The sequence below is a fragment of the Suncus etruscus genome, chromosome 11, assembly GCF_024139225.1.
Source record: "Suncus etruscus isolate mSunEtr1 chromosome 11, mSunEtr1.pri.cur, whole genome shotgun sequence".
NCBI classification, from domain to species: domain Eukaryota; kingdom Metazoa; phylum Chordata; class Mammalia; order Eulipotyphla; family Soricidae; genus Suncus; species Suncus etruscus.
In genome coordinates, this window is record NC_064858.1 from 91528043 (window position 1) to 91549314 (window position 21272).

General features: G+C 37.1%; 1 protein-coding gene across 2 annotated transcripts in view; it reads left to right on the forward strand.

Annotated features, from left to right (window-relative positions):
- Positions 1 to 21272, forward strand: part of USP15 (ubiquitin specific peptidase 15) — a 128691-nt gene that overhangs the window by 98523 nt on the left and 8896 nt on the right. For both annotated transcript variants that reach the window (XM_049782736.1, XM_049782737.1), the window contains 12 exons: positions 6482 to 6655; positions 7898 to 8056; positions 8158 to 8382; positions 12099 to 12182; positions 12267 to 12361; positions 12454 to 12645; positions 14894 to 15009; positions 15191 to 15463; positions 15735 to 15805; positions 16133 to 16248; positions 17032 to 17181; positions 20678 to 20781. In XM_049782736.1, coding sequence (XP_049638693.1) covers positions 6482 to 6655; positions 7898 to 8056; positions 8158 to 8382; positions 12099 to 12182; positions 12267 to 12361; positions 12454 to 12645; positions 14894 to 15009; positions 15191 to 15463; positions 15735 to 15805; positions 16133 to 16248; positions 17032 to 17181; positions 20678 to 20781 — 1759 coding nt within the window. The remainder of the gene's footprint in view (positions 1 to 6481; positions 6656 to 7897; positions 8057 to 8157; positions 8383 to 12098; positions 12183 to 12266; positions 12362 to 12453; positions 12646 to 14893; positions 15010 to 15190; positions 15464 to 15734; positions 15806 to 16132; positions 16249 to 17031; positions 17182 to 20677; positions 20782 to 21272) is intronic.

A 21272-nucleotide genomic window follows, 5' to 3' on the forward strand; every position in this document is an offset into this window, starting at 1 on the left:
CCAGTTTTTCATACAGAATGTTTTAAGAATGTGAGGCCAGAGCGATAGCACAGCAGTAGGGCATTTGCCTTGCACATAGCTAATTCAAGTCAAATGGTGGTTCGAATCCCAGCATCCCATATGGTTTCCTGTGCCTGCCAGTAGGAATTTCTGAGCGCAAAGCTAGGAGTAATCCTGAGCGCCGCCAGGTGTGACACACACACACACACACACACACACACACACACACACACACACACACACACACACGAAAGAATAGTTCATATGTATTCTTTTTTAAAATGGCTTTTCTCAACAGCTGGTTAAAGATATGTATACATTGAACCATAGAAAAATATCCATCAAGTAGATTATTTAGAAGAAATTTCTTCAGATTTTTTTTTTTTTTTTTTGGTTTTTGGGCCACACCCGGCAGTGCTCAGGGGTTACTCCTGGCTGTCTGCTCAGAAATAGCTCCTGGCAGGCACGTGGGACCATATGGGACACCGGGATTCGAACCAACCACCTTTGGTCCTGGATTGGCTGCTTGCAAGGCAAACGCCACTATGCTATCTCTCCGGGCCCTCAGAATTTTATTTGGTTTTATATTTGGTCTCAGGTTCAAAATTGTGAGAAAATGGCCTTTATAAAATATATTTTCAATTTTTTACTTATGTGAATTATCTTGAGTTTATTATTAGAGCATTAACAATTGATTCTTTTTTTTTTTTTTTTTTTTGGTTTTTGGGTCACACCCGGCGGTGCTCAGGGGTTACTCCTGGCTGTCTGCTCAGAAATAGCTCCTGGCAGGCACGGGGGACCATATGGGACACCGGGATTCGAACCAACCACCTTTGGTCCTGGATCGGCCGCTTGCAAGGCAAACACCGCTGTGCTATCTCTCCGATCCCAACAATTGATTCTTTATCAGGAAACCCTTAATGCACATTTATTTGACCTTTTTTTTTTAACCCCCTCGACCTTTTATTTTTAAACTTGACCATTTGGAGAGGTTATAGTTATATAACAAAGCCATTTGTTTTTTCAACTCTCTATTCAGGTGTTTTCCACTATTATTTAAGCACTGCTTTCCATCTTAAAAACAGACGCATTTTCATTCTTTTAGCACACCTTCAGTGAAGTCTAGGCATCATACTAGATTCTGAGATTCAGGTATTAGTAAGCCCTAATCTGTCCAGAGAAATATCAGTTTGTTCATGATATGCTGTTAGCTCAGGGGAAGGACCTTACGTTGGTCTTGAAGTGCTGAGGGATATGTATCATTTATATGGTATGCTGAGTGTTAATAAATTTCTAACAAAAACCATCTTCATAAGGGGAGGATATATGGTATCATCACAATAAAGTCTGTTTGTTAAGACTCAATTCAAGTTCCCATTCAAGAATATTCATTAGTTGCAGTTTTATTTTTAAATATGTATGTAAGCAAGAGGAAAGAAGCTCATTGATACTTGGTGGGGTATACTTAGCAGTCATATCTGCTTACTAAATGCAGCCATTCTTATTCCTCATCTATAGATTTTTAGACTAACTTGTGGTCTGCATCTCCAATTAGCTAGTGTATCACAAAACTAAATTAGTGAATGCCACAAAGTCTCATGTACACATAAAATCAGTCTTTTGATCCTAGATGTTTTTGTAAAATTTTTAAAGACTATTGACTTACCTAGGGATCATAAAAGTATTAAAATACAGAAATATTTAACCTAAATATAAGTACATTTACCTGTCACTAATGTGTTCATTTTTTTAAACTCTTCTTTGCGTGAAGAATTGTAAGTACTAGTATGGAATCTTTTTCTTCAGTTGAATATTACTTAATTTTTATATAGTATTTAATAGAATTTATTCAATTTTAGGATATTAGTAGGCACCAGAGTATTAAGAAAAATATAATTTAGATGTGTGACTTAACATTGTTCACATTGCTTCTTGTTTGAACCTCATTTTTATAATTTAAGATAAAGATCTTAAAACACTGAAATGTTAGCATTTGTCAGTGTTGGGAAGTTAAAATCAAAGATTTCAAAGAGATTTGCCTCAAAATGACATGTGACTTGTAAACATTCACGAAATTCATAGGTAGCCACAAAAATAATACACCCATACTACTTAATGCATTGGCATTCTTATGATACATAAGAAATAATCCCTGGGCACAGCTGAGTGTAATCCAAAAATCACAAAAGGTATACATGTCTTAAGTTGTTTTGAAACATTCCCAATCAGGGAGTTAGTGATGTTTTTATAATAGAAGAATCCTTGATAAATACTTAAGAACTCTTGGTTGTGATTTTTATTACTGAACAAATAAAATCATCTTTACTCTTTAAAACATTATGTTCAGTGACAACCAAAGTATGGAGGTTTTGTAATTGTCAAGAGATGTTTATGTTTTGGGGTTGTTTGGAGTGATCATACAGCAGATAGGGATTTTGCCTTGCACACCACTCATCCAGGTTCAATCCCCAGTACCCTATGTGGTCCCCCAAGCCCAATACTGCCAGAGATGATCCTAAAAGAAAAACAAACCAAAATAAATTTTTTAACTGTTGCCCAAAGTTAGAATAAATAGTTGCATTAAGTAATTGCAAATCAAACTGCTAACCATTTCTACTGGGAGACTAATTTTAAAAAATTGTCTTCTACCAACTGATGGCCTGACTTTTGACTTCTGTCTCTAATTAGACAATAAAATTTATGCCACAACTTATAAAAAGCTTTAACTATTCTACAGATCTTTATTTTATTTCAAGGAAATAATAACTTCTAGAATAATTCCAAGGTGAAAGAGAAGTATGATAAATACAAGGTGATGGAAAAAAGTTTGATGCCATTTCAGTTTTTTGACTATTATAATCTGCATTAGGAAAACAAACTGTTAAGTTTGTATGCCAATTAATTTTTGTTTATATAAATTATAATTAGTTTTTTATTTGTTTAAGCCATATTCAAAAATAGTATAATTGTGTTCTTTGGACCACTTAGTATTCACTGGTTTAAAGTTGAGTATCAGTCTTCACTCAGTTTATATTGGTAATGACAGATAATAAAGCAATAATTTACCACTAAAATTACCTGTATTTTTGTGTGCTTTTATATAAAGGGTTTTTGACAAATCCAAGCAGAGTCCTGCCAGAAAGTCAAACATAAGGTTGGGGGATTTTTAATAGGTGCTATTCTATTGAATTAATATTAATGGTGAAATACTTAAAGAATTTTTTTTCTTGGTTTTTCGGGCCACACCTGTTTGATGCTCAGGGCTTACTCCTGGCTAAGTGCTCAGAACTAGCCCCTGGCATGGGGGGACCATATGGGATGCCGGGGGATCGAACCGCGGTCCTTCCTTGGCTAGCGCTTGCAAGGCAGACACCTTGCTTCTAGCGCCACCTCGCCGGCCCCACTTAAAGAAATTTTTGTGGTTATTTGCAAGCAAATAAATAAATATATTATGTCTCAGTAATATTTTAAAAAGAATCTTTTAAATAGGATAGAGGTCTTAATATAGACAAAAATGTTTTTATTAAGCATGTATATATTGTACACATACATATGAATGAAACGGTGCTCAGTACTAGAGTGAAAAGCATAAAGAAAGTTCTGGTCTCCTCACCAAAGTATAAGACTAATTAACAAGATAACCAAACTAAAAGCTAAAATTACAGAATGTTACAAAGTTAGCACTAAGTGAACAATATGGAAATATTTTAAGGAGGAATAAATACTAGAATCTAGAAAAGCTTTATAGACAATACTGGTGATTTGTAGAAATTACTAAGGCAAAAATACTTGAATTAATTTCGCAAAGTAAACAAAAATGCATAGAAGTCAAACCTTTATAAATCAAATAAGGCTACAAGTAAAATGGTTGTTTTTCTTGTTTTTAAGTAGTTAGCAAGGGATGGGGCTGCATAAATTCTAAAGATTCAGATTTCGATCTGTAGTGTCTGTTAAATGATATGATAAGATATAAATGTACAAAGATGGGGCCAGAGGGACAGAATGTGGATAAGGTGTTTGCCTTGCACATGGCCTTCCCAGTACTGACCTGGGTTGGAGCTCCGGCATCCCATATGGTCTCTCAAGCCTGCCAAGAGCAATTTCTGAGTGCAGAACCAGGAATAACCAACCCCTGAGCACTACTGTATTCGGCCCAATGTCCTTCTCAAATGTAGGACGATTACTCTAGATGCTACTGAAATGCTAACTATATCCAGAAACTCTACAAAATAAGTACACACATTTGAGTGATTAAAGTTAAAGTTAGTTTTCACAACTTGTTCCTTTATGCCATAAATTGTATTTTTGGTAAAATTATGTTACAAAAATAGGGGCATATTATATTCCAGAGCTTTTCCAATAAAAGAATTGGAAAGCTAATAAGTAATTATTGGAAAGTGTTGTCTGAACTCTCTTTTGCTTATTTATTACTTCGTTCTGATCCTTTTTGTAATTATGGTCATGGTAAGAGAGGATGTTGATGTTCTCTTAAAACACTGGTATATTCCAGGTTGCCTAGTTTTACCTCCAATTTGGGTCTATAATTAAGCAAACAGTCATACCAAAAGGAAAAGATAAAGTGAAATTCCAGAGGGTGTGTCAATTTTGAAATGTTGAGATATGTAAGGAATTAAGGTAGAGAAGTATTTAATTTTCTCTTGTTCAGTAATCTGCACTTATCTTCTCCTTGCTTGCATACAGTTTTTAACCATTCATGTTATTGTTATTGTGAAAGAATAGCAAATTCCATGAGTTGATAAGCAGTTCTTTATTTTTGCAGAGAAGTTGGAATAAAGTACCATTTAGACACAATATATTATTAAGACAGAGAATTCTAAAATAGGAACTGGAGTGATATTACAGTGGTTAGGGTGTATGCCTTGCAGGTGGCCAGCCCAGATTTAATCCCCAGCATCCCATATGGTCCCCCAAGCCTGCCAGGAGTGATTTCTAAACACACAGCCAGGAGTAACCCTGAGTGCTGTCATTTGTGCCTCCCCCCCAAAAAGGGGGAAAATTCTAAAATAAACATTACTGTTAGCATGAGTAAATAAAAGTATAAATTGGAACCACAAAGTAGAACACCATACCTTATTTTCGAAGTTTTGATGTGCTTAGTTTGGAGTTCAGCCAAATAGTACATGGTATGTAGTGTGGCTTTTTTGTTTTGTTTTGTTTTGGTGTTTGGGCCACACCCGGTGACACTCAGGGGTTACTCCTGGCTATGCGCTCAGAAGTCACTCCTGGCTTGGGGGATCATATGGGACGCCGGGGATCAAACCGCGGTCCATCCTAGGCTAGCGCTGGCAAGGCAGGCACCTTACCTCTAGTGCCACCAAGCTGGCCCGGAGTTGGTTTTGTTTTTTTTTGTTTGTTTTGTTTTTTTAATAATATCTGGATTCTTGCCATGAATTTACAAAACTAACTTAATTCAAAATCTGAACTCTCCAAAGTGTTGGTTTCTATTATTTGATATACAGGTAATTAGCTTCACTTTAGCATCTTATCACTTGGCTATAAGACAAAGAGGCAGGGCAGTCAAAGAGAGAACTCACAGTATTGGAGTATGCTGTGAGTACTGTGACTACATGCTTAATATACAGAAAGCCTAGGTTCTAGCCCTAGAACTGCAGGAGTGACCCAAATACAAAAAGTGGAAAGTAAGTAGTCTCTGAGCACTGCCCAATATGGGCCCCAAACAAAAAAATTTACTGATTAAATATATGTCTCTTAGTCAGTATATATTATACTTAATGTCTCTAGAAATCTAATGGATAAAATAATATTGGATTTATAATGATATATGGCATAATCTAAGATAACTTGATTAAACTACTGCTGTTTTTTTAATATTATTTTATTCAAAATGGTGGAAGTAATCATACAAATGAAAAATTATGTCAATTTTTAAAAATTGTTATTTGGAAAATTAGCTGTTTTTGTTTTTAATCTTGCTGTGAAAGAATAGTTTTTTATGATGCTTATGAAGAGCAGGAAGAAGTGATGACAGCACGAGTGGTTCACAAAGCAAATTTGTTTTCTGAGGTTTAACTAATCTGTACTAGCCCTTCTAAAAGTGTTTGACTTTAGTTTTTACCTTCTTAGTTTTTACCTTCTCAGGATAATTTGTTAGGTACCTGTCTTGCATTTAAGTAGTCAATCCAAAATTTCTATCTTTCAAGAAGGAAAGAAAACTCAGAACTTCTTTTAATTAACTCATATATTATTGTGATTAAAATAAATGCAGTTTTAAGCAGAACAAACACTAGTATTTTTAAATTTATTTTAAAAGTTGAGGTTTGGGAAATGAATAATGGAGTGTTTCCTTGACCAACTACTTATTAGTGAAAGAATCATCATCATTTACAAATTTTTCAGCGTAATATTTTATAACTAATCAATTTGCTTCTCCTTTCATTTAATATTTTTTAGTTAAAGTAGTGTGGTTACTTTAAAATGAAATATATTTTGTTCTTTGCAGTGTTTGAGCAACACACCTCCACTTACTGAGTATTTCCTCAATGATAAATATCAAGAAGAGCTGAATTTCGACAATCCCTTAGGAATGAGAGGTGAAATAGCTAAATCTTATGCTGAATTGATTAAGCAAATGTGGTCTGGAAAATTTAGCTACGTCACGCCGAGAGCCTTTAAGGTTTGTATAAGTGAATATATTTCAGCAAGTGTTGTACTGCCCCCTAGAGGACCAAAAATGAAAGGTTGTTTGGGGAAAAGGTGATAAAACCCTAGAGATTCAGAGATTTGACTGAAATCTTCACAACTGAAAAGGCATAGCACATGAATAAAAATGCAGTTTATCACTAGTATGAAAGTTTCGGTGAAGGGATGGATATACTCAATATGGTGGTACCTAATCAAAGCCTTGAAACCAATACCTAGGCCCACTTCCTCCCCCATTCTCTAGAACACCAGTAGGTGTGACTTCTACAAGTTCAATAAAGATCCTTAGGGGTGGGAAGGGAAACATTAGAGACTGAGAAGTGGGAGTGATAGATTTAGGTAGGGTGCTTGCCTGGCACGTGGCTGATTCAGTTTAATCCCTGACATTACATGTTGATCTCTAAGCACCACCAGGAATAATTCCTGAGTGCAGAGCCAATAATAATCCCTGAGTACACTGCCTCTGCCCATCTGTCCCCCCTCCCCCATGGTGCTTTGTTAAATGCATACTGACAATTAAAATTATTCCCATCGATTGATTATAAATGTAGTCAATTATATTTTTCAGGGTAGATGTGCTCTATAACTGTGTTGTAGAACATGTTTAATACCAAATTAACCAGTATTGAAGTCCTCAGTGAAAAGCATGTTGGACTCCTGTATCTATCACAGCATTTTTATTTTACATATCACATACTGATAAGATATGGTCCTGTTTACTGTGTGCTTGTGTTCAAAGATGTTTTATTTGATATATATTTTTGACTAATTGACATTGTAGTCAAAGCCAGGAGTACTATATTACCTGTCAGATGTACAAATCTGGCAGATGTAGTTTCTTCACACAGCTTATTGCACTTAGGAACACTAGTCAGTATTTCAGCCTTATATTTTGGGCCAGCCAAAATAGTAGCACTACCAACAACAAAAAAAATCACAAGAAGTAATGAAAAACATACACTGAGTAGAGCACAAAAAATTGTGTGGAGATTGAAAACAAAGAAGATAGAGCCTTGCTTTTCTTGGTGAACCCCAGCTTGTGAATATTACCCCAACTAGGAAAATGCATTTCAGATCATTCAATTTTTTCATCATTTTATTCATGTCTGGCAGTGACTACAAAAGTGCCAGAATTGCTTTGGAGCTTACAAGTAAAGTTTTATTCAGTCTTTTCTCCAGAGTTGATTTGACAGTTGATTGATTTTATATCTTACAGACACAAGTAGGACGTTTTGCACCGCAGTTCTCTGGATACCAGCAGCAGGACTGTCAAGAATTGTTAGCTTTCCTATTAGATGGTCTACATGAGGATTTGAATAGGATTAGGAAAAAACCATACATACAATTAAAGGATGCTGATGGAAGGCCAGATAAGGTAAAATTTAATGATATTATTGTTAAAAATGGTTAAATTGTTAAAAAATAAAAAAAGAAGATGTGGTTTCTCATTGTAATATGTTTCCATTTTCCTTAAAGGTGGTTGCTGAAGAAGCCTGGGAAAATCACTTAAAAAGAAATGATTCTATCATAGTCGACATATTTCATGGCCTTTTCAAATCAACTTTAGTATGTCCTGAGTGTTCAAAGATTTCAGTCACATTTGATCCCTTTTGTTACTTAACACTTCCATTACCAATGAAGAAAGAACGTTCACTAGAAGTTTACTTAGTTAGAATGGATCCACTTATCAAACCTATGCAGGTGAGTAATGGTTTTCTTTGTATTTTAAAAATACTATGTTGACTGCTTATGCCCTAGCACAGTTTGATAATATTTTTGATAGGTTTCTTACCCATAATATTTGGGGAAAAATACTTAGAATCTGGAAAGGGTGAGGCTCGTATAAGATACTACTTTTCCTATGAAAATAAAATTCTCAAACCTTATGAAAAATCTTTCTTCAATAGAATAAAAGTATTTAATACAGGGGCCAGAAAGATAGCATGGAGGTAGTGCATTAAATGCCTTACATGCAGAAGGTCAATGGTTCAAATCCTGGCATCCCATATGGTCCCCCAAGCCTGCCAGCTGGCGATGTCTGAGTGTAGAGCCAGGAGTAACTCCTGAGCGATGCCGGGTGTGACCCAAAAACCAAAAAAAAAAAAAAAAACGTATTTAATACTAATTTACAGCTAACATCATGCTCTGTCATGAAAAATGAAAGCCCGTCTTCTTAAAATCAAGCACAACTGTCTTGAATACAGACAGGGTGGGGGGGAGATTAGTTGGGGGCATTGGTGATGGGAAAGTTGCACAGGTAAAGGGGGTGTTATGACTGAAACCCAACTACAATTATGTTTGTGATCATGGTGTTTACATAAAGAAATTATAAAAAAAGAAGATCAGGCACAAAACAAGGATTCTATTCTCATCACTATTATTCAAATTAGTATTGTCAAGGGATTCAAATTGAAAAAGAAATCAAAATATCACTATTTGCAATGACTGAAAATCTAGAAACACTAACAACTAACAAATCTAGAAACACTAGCAAAAACTAATAAAAATAACTTAAAAATAACAGTAAGGTGGCAGAGTTCAAAATTAATGAAATCTTTTATATTTCTGTAGACAGACAATGAGGCAGAAGAATTTTTTTTAAGTTACATTAATAATTTTGCCCCTCTGGGACCAGAGCAGTGGCCCAAGTGGTAGGACATTGCCTTACATATACTAATCTAGGACAGACTGTGGTTCAATCCTTCAGCGTTCCATAGGGTCCCTCAAGCCAGGAGCAATTACTGAGTGCATAACCAGAAGTAACCCCTGAGCATCACCAGGTGTGGCCCCCCCAATATCAAGTATCTGAGGATTAAAATGGTGTAAAACATAATGGAAATTATCAATCACCCAAACCTCGGGCTACTCTGCGCTCAGCACCCCTGCCATCTCCAGCCGATGCGCCTCCTGGTCAGGGACAGTAGGTGGCCATGTATCGACTTCCTGCTGACACCTGACCATTTTTTTCATTTTTGTTTTATTAAAATATTTAGGAATAGGGGCCGGGCGGTGGCGCTGGAGGTAAGGTGCCTGCCTTGCCTGCGCTAGCCTTGGACGGACCGCGGTTCGATCCCCCGGTGTCCCATATGGTCCCCCAAGCCAGGAGGAACTTCTGAGCGCATAGCCAGGAGTAACCCCTGTGCGTCACCGGGTGTGGCCCAAAAACCAAAAAAAAAAAAAAAATTTAGGAATAAAGGTGGAAAAGAAATCTGTTTCAGTGTTTAATATCTTATCTTTAGTGTTTAGTATCTTGATATTCCATGACCTAAATCTTTCTTTAGTAGTACTGTGGTTATCAAGATACATGAGAAGTCATACTGAATTTTTGTTTCTAAACTAGAGGAAAGAAGCATAGACTTGAGGGCCAGAGAGATAGAAGAGTGGTACGGTGTTTACTTTGCAATGTAGCTGAACCAGGACTGACAGTGGTTCGAATCCCGGCATCCCATATGATCCCCTGAGCCTGCCAAGAGTGATTTCTGAATGTAGAGCCAGGAGTAACCCCTAAACACAGCTGGGTGTGACCCAATTTCCCCCCAAAAAGAAGTATACTTAAAATTAAAGTTGGACTGGACTGTGAACTCTATATAAATGGGAGTGAACATCTTAGAAGGATGAATGACCTAACTCTAGGGTGACCATTTAATTTGTCATCTGAACCATCAAACTTTTTTGATTTTGGGCCACACCGTTGACGCTCAGGGGTTACTCCAGGCTATGCGCTCAGAAATCGCTCCTGGCTTGGGGACCATATAGGATGCCGGGGGATCAAACCTCAGTCCGTCCTAGGCTAGTGCTTGCAAGTCAGACACCTTACCTCTAGCGCCGCGCTCTGGCTCCATGAACCATCAAAATTTTTAATTAAAAAACTATAAAAACCTTTAAAATTAAAGAGACTGTTTCTTGTTCGTTGATTGAATTTGGGGAGAATTACGTTTCCTCTGTGCTCAGGACTTCTGACTCTGCTTTTATGAATCACTTCTAGAGGTGATTAGAGGTCCCATATGCAATATAGTGGCTCTAACCAGTGTCAGCGGTGTGCATAGCAAGTGTCTTGTTATATATAACAATGATTATCTAATAGAATATATAATATAAATATTTTTATATCTAATATAATATAATATAATAACATAATATATATAATAACTGCAGTCCATCCTAGGCTAGCGTACTCAAGGCAGACCCCTTATGGCTTGCACCACTGCTCTGGTCCCTGAAATACTATTTTAAATAGTAATAGAATAAACAAATAAGATTAAAATCACAACTTTCTGGTTCATACCAAAAAATCAATTTGAGGTTGTACTCTAAATTTATAATAACTCAGTCTTTCATACTTGGCGTTTTTCCCTGGTATTTCTGAACAGTTCTATGAATCTATAAGTTAGATTAGAATATCAATAGAGTAGTTAAAGGTTTTGTGTTAAAATAATTGAAGTGATAAATAAACTCTGGAGTCTGGGTTGGAAGGGCATCGAGACAGGAAGGAACTGATAGACTAGGAGGAAATTGAAAACTAAAAATCTTGATCACAATACAATACATGTCAAAATAGGAGACTGGATTTCCAGGAAAAGTAAGAAATTAAGGGTTTAAAAGTGGCTTATAAAGACTTAAAATATCGGGGCCGGGCGGTGGCGCTCGAGGTAAGGTGCCTGCCTTACCTGCGCTAGCCTAGGAGAGGGACCGCGGTTCGATCCCCCGGCGTCCCATATGGTCCCCCAAGCCAGGAGCGACTTCTGAGCGCATAGCCAGGAGTAACCCCTGAGCTTCACTGGGTGTGGCCCAAAAAAAAAAAAAAAACAAAAACAAAAAAAAAAGACTTAAAATATCAGCTCTAAATTTTTCTTTTTTTTTTTTTTTTGGTTTTTGGGCCACACCCGTTTGACGCTCAGGGGTTACTCCTGGCTATGTGCTCAGAAATCGCCCCTGGCTTGGGGGGACCATATGGGACGCCGGGGGATCGAACCGCGGTCCTTCCTTGGCTAGCGCTTGCAAGGCAGACACCTTACCTCCAGCGCCACCTACCCGGCCCCAGCTCTAAATTTTTCAATTTATGACATGATCATTATTCAAGAAGTAAATTATAGTTGAATGCAAGCTATATAGTTTTGAGTTCAGAAACCAGGGAACACTTAGGCTAGGGCACTTGTATGGATATTGCCACTTAAGATTTTGGCAAGATTGTAAATACATTGTGAGCTAATGCCAAGTGACTATGAGCAAGCCTGAGGTCAGTTCTAAGCCACTGAACTTTTGTTCCAAATAAATTATGTATTGGGGATGTGACTCGGTGATAGAGCATTAACATTCTTTTTCTATGTTTTATGCATTCACATATGGTAGGCCCTCTGTTCAACCTCAGACATTATTTTAAAAAGTAATGAATAAATTGTCTTTTTTTTGTTTCTTAGTACAAAGTGGTCGTCCCCAAAATTGGAAACATACAAGATCTTTGTACAGCATTGTCTACTTTGTCAGGCGTACCTACAGATAAGGTAAAATGTTTCTGCAGTTGAAGTGTTGGATTGAGTTCTTTCTGTGTTATAAACTCAATTTAATAGATTTTTTTTTCCTTTTAGATGATAGTTACTGATATATACAATCATAGATTTCACAGAATATTTACTGTGGATGAAAATCTTAGCAGTATTATGGAACGAGATGAAATTTATGTGTAAGTACAGAATACTTTATGTAAAATAGTAAGAAAACTTTCAAAGAAAAGCAAAAAAATTCAGAGTTTATCATCCAGCTTTTTTCTTACAGGTTTGAAATTAACATCAATCGGACAGAAGATACAGAGCATGTGATTATTCCTGTTTGCCTAAGAGAAAAATTTAGACATTCAAGTTACACACACCATACTGGCTCTTCACTTTTTGGGCAGCCTTTTCTTATGGCAGTACCACGAAATAATACTGAAGATAAACTCTATAATCTCCTTCTTTTGAGAATGTGGTAAGTGGAAGGCAATTCTACAACCAGCAAAATAAATTAAAACAACTAATAAACATATGCAAGGTTGGGGCCAGAGCAATAGCACAGTGGGTAGGAGGTTTGCCTTGCCACATAGCTGACCAAGGTTTGATCTCTGGCTCCCCATATTGTCCCCTGAGCCTGCCAGGAGTAACCCCTGAGTGCCACAGGGGTGTGGCCCAAACATCAAAAAGAAGTGCAAGGTACTATGAAAATATAATTAAAGTGTGTATTATTTCAACTACTTTTTAGTAAGGAGCAATTTCAAAGTGACGTTATCTAATCCAGCTTCATAGTCATTTAGATCACATGTTTTTAAATTTTATAACATCATGATTTATCAAGTTGTTCAAGTTGTTCATAATAGTCATTTCAGGCATTCAAGATTCAAATACCAATCCCACCGCCACCATAACCTGCCTCCGTACAGGCACAAATTTATTTCTCATTGCTTGTTACAGCACAAAAGGAAATTGAGTTATCAAAACTTAGGTCAGCACAAGTCAATTTTCAGTAATTGTTGTATCTCTCCATGGTGTTACTAGCAAAAGTCAGTGTTCTGAGGATTTACTGGACTGTCATTAGTGTTAGTTGAGCTTAGTAGATTTCTCTGTAACTTTCCCATCAGATTTTCTGTGATATTATTGAGCTGACAGTACTCTAAGATATTGAGAAGGATATGCTGCAAGATTTATAGATCTAAAGTAAATTTGGTGGCTTATCAATAAATTTGATGTTGGCTCATACAGAAGAATCTATGCCCCCCCACCCCTGCCCCTTATTTCTCACCTTATTTCTGAAAATGCCAGAGAGGTTTCAACCAGTACTGGACTACCTTGGAAGTATTAGCGGCCTTTTTTTTTTTTTGGAGGGGTGAGCTTGATGGAGGAACTAGGCCATTTTCTCTAAAGCACTATTTGAAGTAATTATTAACCCAGACCAGAAGTCTTAGTTGCTTTATACCAAGTTTATATGAAAATAGACGTTCATCCTATATGCCCTCTTATATAAATGTCAGAAGCTTCGTTTGTTTATACATTCTATTAGTTCAAGAACTCAAAATTTGGGGCAGGCAAGGTGGCGCTAGAGGTAAGATGTCTGCCTTGCAAGCGCTAGCCAAGGAAGGACTGCAGTTCGATCCCCCCCGCGTCCCATATGGTCCCCCCCCAAGCCAGGGGCAATTTCTGAGCGCTTAGCCAGGAGTAACCCCTGAGCATCAAATAGATGAGGCCCGAAAAAACAAAACAAGAAAAAAACCTCAAAATTTATTTAAGGGGTGAACTTTCATGACAACCCTTGTTTGGCTTTCTAAATACTTGATTTGAATTATAAAGTCATCAAGAATGCCTTTTGATGTCTTTGTTTAGCTGACATAATTAGTTTTCTTTCTTGAAAACCTGTTTTAGTCTCTTTTTTTTTTTTTTTTTTTTTGGTTTTTGGGCCATACTCAGCGGTGCTCAGGGGTTACTCCTGGCTCAGAAATAGCTCCTGGCAGGCATGGGGGACCATATGGGACACCGGGATTCGAACCAACCACCTTTGGTTCTAGATCGACTGCTTGCAAGGCAAACACCGCTGTGCTATCTCTCCGGGCCTCTGTTTTAGTCTTAGTTCCAAAAACCAAACAAAAATAATAAAAGGACTGGAACAATAGCACAGGGCATTTGCCTTGGTCACCCAGACAAACCCTTGTTCAATCCCCAGCATCTCATATGTTTCCCTGAGCCTGTCAGGAGCAATTTCTGAGCACAGAGTCAGCAGTAACCCCAGAGCACTGCCATGTGTGACCCAATAAAACAAACCAAAAAATAAATAGGGGCCGGGAGCAGCCGATCCAGGACCTAAAGTGGTTGGTTTGAATCTCGGCATCCCATATGGTCCCCCATGCCTGCCAGGAGCTATTTCTGAGCTGATAGCCAGGAGTAATCCCTGAGCACTGCCGGGTGTGGCCCAAAAACCAAATAAATAAACATCTATATGTAATATTTGCCAAAGTAGATATTGAAGTGAGGCTATATGGTAATTTTTAATCAAGAAATTATAAAAGATGTTAAAACCTAGGAGTATCAAATAATCTCTTATGAAAGGAACCAAAGCAGAATCATTTGCAGTTATGGTATACTGCATCTTGAGTTTGAATCTTTTCTTGAATCTATAATTCTATTTTCAAAGAATGGTAAATTTATCGTACCCATATAGAACTGAACGTGCTTTGTGCTTTTATTTTAAGCCGATATGTCAAAATATCCACTGACACTGAAGACACTGAAGGATCCCTACACTGCTGTAAGGACCAAAACATTAATGGGAATGGCCCAAATGGCATACATGAAGAAGGCTCACCAAGTAAGACTTCCTTGTTGTAAAAACTTTTCACTTGGATTATTGCTTCAGAGAAAAGTTAAGAAGATGGGGATTAAAAAACTTTTTAAAAAAATGCCTGCAAGCCTGAGAAAGTAATATTAGTGTTAATAATTTTTCAATGTAGCACTGAGTTTATTTAAAGACTTCTAATATCTAAAATTAGGTGAAATGGAAACAGATGAGCCTGATGATGAATCCAGCCAAGATCAAGAACTGCCCTCTGAGAATGAAAACAGTCAGTCTGAAGATTCAGTTGGAGGAGACAATGATTCTGAAAATGGATTATGTACTGAGGAGACTTGCAAAGGTCAACTCACGGGACACAAAAAAAGATTGTTTACATTCCAGTTCAACAATTTAGGCAATACTGATATCAACTATATCAAAGATGACACCAGGCATATAAGATTTGATGATAGGCAGCTTAGGCTAGATGGTAAGTAGTCATTAAACCACTTAAATACTGAAATTTTAAACATGTTGTTGTTAATTGTTGTTTAACTAAAAATGGAGACAATCTCAAATTACTTTTTTTTTCCTTTTAACTTAAAATATTTTAAGTACTTGGAATCAGCTAGTGATCACCTAGCATGAACATCTAGAGAAAGTAGGAAAAATTGTTGCTCCGAATATGTCTGAACATAAAATAAGATGTTGGTATGAAGGCATAGTAAATTTAAAGAAAAATAAATATGTTTCTACTTTAGAAAGATCTTTTCTTGCTTTGGATTGGGATCCTGATTTGAAAAAAAGATACTTTGATGAAAATGCTGCTGAGGTAAGTTGTCAACTCATTTCTGCTTCATCTTAACAATTGTTGATAACACAGTTTTGCTATTCTTCTGCTTTTATTAAATAATTGTTGTTTTTTTTTTTCAGTGAAATTTTATGTAGTAGAAAAGTTTTTTTTCCTTTTTTTCAGACTTTCTAATTACACTTTTTTACTCATACCAGTTTTTTTAGATGCATGGTGCAACTCAAATAAGCTTTATGATTTATTTTTATAAGGTTTAGGAGTTTTTCATTATTATTCATAGTAAGATGTTATCACTAAAATGAGTTTTGTTTCATTTGTTCTCTTAACTCAAGAAATACTTCTCTTTAGGATTTTGAGAAACATGAAAGTGTGGAATATAAACCTCCAAAAAAGCCTTTTGTGAAATTGAAAGATTGCATTGAGCTTTTTACAACAAAGGAAAAACTAGGTGCTGAAGATCCCTGGTAAGAGACAAATAATTTATTGCAATTGTGTTTTTAAAGAATGTGTATTGAAATATGAACTGTTTGTTTCAAGTTGAAAAAGTTATCACTAAATTTCCTTTGGTATTTTAGCCCAGTTTTGCCATCTGTCTTTTCTATCTCAGCACATTTTTGTGATATATATGTCTTTTTAGTCATTCTAAAATACAAATAACCTTGCCCTCATAAATTTTTAAAAAACTTATTTTTTTTTTGTTTTGTTTTGGGTTTGGTTTTTGGGTCACACCCGGCAGTGCTCAGGGGTTTCTCCTGCCTTTACGCTCAGAAATCATTCCTGGCAGGCTCAGAGAACCAGGGATGCTGGGATTCGAACCAATGTCCTTCTGCATGCAAGGCAAACGCCTTACCTCCATGCTATCTCTCCACCCCGCCCCCCAATTCTTCCTCTTTATAATTAAAAAAAATTTTTTTTTGCTCTTTGGTCACACCCGGTGAGGCTGAGGGGTTACACCTACTTCTGCACTCAGAAGTCACTCCTAGCTTGGGGGACCATATGGGACGCTGGGGATAGAGCTCAGGCTGACCACATGGAAGGCAAACATCCTACCCACTATGCTATTGTTTCGGTCCCCCATGATAAAAAATTTATTTGGACATATTTTAAGGATAGAAAGAACAGGAGTTCCTGACAATCTAATACAAATTTGGATATAGTTTGCAAATGACTATAGATTTTCCCAAACATTTTTGTCCATTATATTCATTGTGTCTGTCAAGTTCTAAATATTATTCTTTTACTTTTAGGTATTGTCCAAATTGTAAAGAACATCAGCAAGCCACAAAGAAATTAGATTTATGGTCACTGCCTCCAGTACTTGTGGTACATCTTAAGCGATTTTCTTACAGTCGGTACATGAGAGATAAATTGGATACCTTAGTTGATTTTCCTACAAGGTAAGTTTTGATTGAGGTTTGCTAAATGTTGGCTGTTGGCTAACACTTAGATTTTTTTTTAAGCATCAAGTGTTTGAACTTCGTTTTAGCTTTTGAATATATATTTATTTCTTTTTTTGTTTGTTTGTTTTTAGTTTTGGGGGCTACATCCGTTTGATACTCAGGTTACTCCTGGCTAAGCGCTCAGAAATTGCCCCTGGCTTGGGGGGGGCCATATGGGACACCAGGGGATTGAACCGCGGTCCTTCCTTGGCTAGTGCTTGCAAGGCAGACACCTTACTTCTAGCGCCACCTCACCGGCCCCATATATTTATTTCTTAAATAATAAAATTGTTATCATTTTAATGATTTTTTTAAAAATATAAAAAAAAAAGGTTTACTGTTTATCAAAAAGTGCATTGTAAAGCCCATTTTGTGTTAACGTGTTATATGCTTTTGAGTTCATTTATACATCTAAAATATTTCATGCGGTGAGATCTTAGTGACTTTTCCCCTAGAAATTACTTCATCATTACTCATCAGTCATTACTAAATATACATTTCAAAATTCAAAATATGCATTTAAAAGACTGAGATAATATGAAAACTGAATGATGGGATTGCTTAAAGCAATTCATAAGTACATAAGTAATTCCTTATTGTGTCATCCTTTAGTTTTCTTACAGCATTGTCCAGAGTATGATAACATGTTTGTGAAAAGAGATCCAAAGGTCGCATTTTTGTGCCTGCTCTCTTTAAGTCTCACTAAACATAGTTGAGTGTTGTGTATGTAAACATTTTAATGGGATTATTATACTACTGACCCTGATCGGTGATTGTGTGACCTGGGTGAGACCCTAGGGTATGACCTGGTATTCTGCAGTAAGCTTGATGGTCTCCCATTTCACTAAAGGACATTGATAGTTTTCTTTACTACCTCCTGCTACTGACACAACAAATTTACTTGATAACACTAGCAAGTACATAGATCTTTTTTTTTTTTTTTTTTGGTTTTTGGGCCTCACCTGGCGGTGCTCAGGGGTTACTCCTGGCTGTCTGCTCAGAAATAATTCCTGGCAGGCACGGGGGACCATATGGGACACCGGGATTCGAACCAACCACCTTTGGTCCTGGATCGGCTGCTTGCAAGGCAAACGCAGCTCTGCTATCTCTCCGGGCCCAAGTATATAGATCTTGAAGGGAGGTGATTAGAAGAGAAAAGATGGCATAATATTGAAACCATTATTACATCTGTTATTTGGCTTGCTTGTTTTAATTGGTGCTCATAATTTAAAGTTGAAAATGCCTTGCAATTTTGAAACAGAAAACCTGGTTCTTTCTATTTAATTAAATTTCCATCAAAGTCTTCTAGAACATCACATGCTTATGACATAAGAGAAATAATAACCTAGAAGCTTATTAGTGATGTGTTTGAAATTTAGAATTGTTGCTTTTTTTTTTTTTTTTTTTTTTTTTTGGGTCACACCCGGCAGTGCTCAGGGGTTATTCCTGGCTCCAGGCTCAGAAATTGCTCCTGGCAGGCACGGGAGGACCATATGGGACGCTGGGATTTGAACCGATGACCTCCTCAATGAAAGGCAAACGCCTTACCTCCATGCTATCTCTCCAGCCCCGAATTGTTGCTTTTTAATAATGCAGTTAAAGAATGAGATATGATGAGCTATATCAAAATCATACTCTTAATTTCTTGCATTACAGATTATAAACAGTTGATTATATTCAAAGAATGTTGTTGTTTATGTATATGTAGTTCATCCAAATCAGGAATTACAGAATAAAATTTGAAGTTTAGGTATATTGTAATTATAAAATGTCCCAAAAAGATGCCTTTCACTCTTATTCTTTTCTTTTTTTTTTTGTTTGTTTTTTGTTTGTTTGTTTTTTGTTTTTGGGCCACACCCGGTGGCACTCAGGGGTATCTCCTGGCTATGCACTCAGAAGTCATTCCTGGCTTGGGGGACCATATGGGACGCCGGGGGATCGAACCATGGTCCGTCCTAGGCTAACGCAGGCAAGGCAGGCACCTTACCTCTAGCGCCACCGCCCGGCCCCTATTCTTTTTTTTTTTTCTTTTTTTTTTTTTGTGGTTTTTGGGTCACACCCAGCAGTGCTCAGGGGGTTATTCCTGGCTCCAGGCTCAGAAATTGCTCCTGGCAGGCACGGGGGACCATATGGGACTCCGGGAACCGATGACCTCCTGCATGAAAGGCAAATGCCTTACCTCCATGCTATCTCTCCGGCTCCCCCCTATTCTTTCTGAAATAAATCATTTTTCCTTGTAATTTTAGAAGTACAAAAATAAGAAGAACCCAAAGGGTAAATGATATTGGCGATTTTCCTTTGTATGCCGAGAGTATTTCAATATGAAAATATTAACCTGAATAACCACAATGAGGGGCCGGGAAGGTGGCGCTAGAGGTAAGGTGTCTGCCTTGCAAGTGCTAGTGTAGGAGCAGTTCAATCCCTGGGCGTCCCATATGGTCCCCACAAGCCAGGGGCGATTTCTGACCGCATAGCCAGGAGTAACCCCTGAGTGTCAAACGGGTGTGGCCCAAAAAACAAACAAAAAAAAAACACAATGGCAAATTTTTAAATTCTAAACCCTTAATCAATAATATTGGGGGTATACATATGATTTGTTTTGTGAAATAATTTCTTTAAGAATGGCGAGATAGGGCCGGAAAGATAGCATGAGGTAAGGGGTTTGCCTTTCATGCAGAAGGTTGGTGGTTCGAATCCCAGCGTCCCATATGGTCCCCTGAGCCTGCCAAGAGCGATTTCTGAGCATAGAGCCAGGAGTAACCCCTGAGCGCGACCAGATGTGACCCAAAAAGAAAAGAAAAGAATGGAGAGATAGCTCAATGGACTTAGTGTATGCTTGGCATGTGAGGAACTGAGTTCATTCCCCAGCACTGAGTGGTCCCTTAAGCATACTACTGGGAGCACTGCCAAATGTGATCCTTAAAAAAAAAAAAATTAAAATAGTTTTTCCTGGGGCCAGAGAGATAGCATGGAAATAAGGCATTTGCCTTGTATGCAGAAGGTCATTGGTTTGAATCCCGGCATCCCATATGGTCCCCAGAGCCTGCCAGGAGCAATTTCTGAGCATAGAGTCAGGAGTAACCCCTGAGCGCTGCTGGGTGTGACACAAAAACAAACAAAAAAAATTTTTTTTTCTGCGCCATTGCACAGAGGTAAGGGTAAGGCATTTGCCTTGCATGCTGTTGACCCAGGACAGCCGGTAGTTTGAATCCCGGCATCCTGTATGATCCCTCGTGTCTCCCAGGTACAATTTCTGAGCACATAGCCAGGAGTAACCCCTGAGTGTAGCCAGATGTGACCAAAAATAAATAAATAAATAAATAAATAAATAAATAAATAAATAAATAAATAAATATTTTTCTTTAGTGAAATGTGTATGTGTCAAAATACATTGAAAGGAAGGAATAAAATGTGTTGCGTTTAGGGAAAATAAAACATGATCTCTTTCTTGCAGTGACTTGGATATGTCGGAATTCCTAATTAATCCAAATGCAGGTCCTTGCCGCTATAATTTGATTGCTGTTTCCAACCACTATGGAGGGATGGGAGGAGGACATTGTAAGTTGATAGTTGGCATTTTTTTTTTTACTAAACTAATATTTGTAATAAATTAAATAATGTTTGATAACTCAAAATATTTGTCACTTTTTAAAGAGAAACTGAGGTAAATCTTACATAGTGGTGGTTTAGTAGATAATAATAAATCAGCTTTTGATTTTTTTAAGTCATTTGTGGTGGGATATATTCAGACTCTAGTTCCATGCACTGGAAAATCGCTTTATTTAGAATGCTGTACTTTGCCATTCTTCCTCTCTTTCTAAAGAATATTATGTGTTTCTTCTGATAAATCATTCATCACTATTTGATTGCTACTGTGCTGTAAAATTTAGCAAGTCATTTTTTATTTGATAATTGGTAATTACTTTGTGTTATTTGCTCATTGCATCAAATCACATGAACACCAGTGGGTGTGACCAATAAAAATTTGTTTTGGGTCTTCTATGTGATTGTTTCTTTGATCAAAAACCCATAAGTAAGATTGCTAGGTT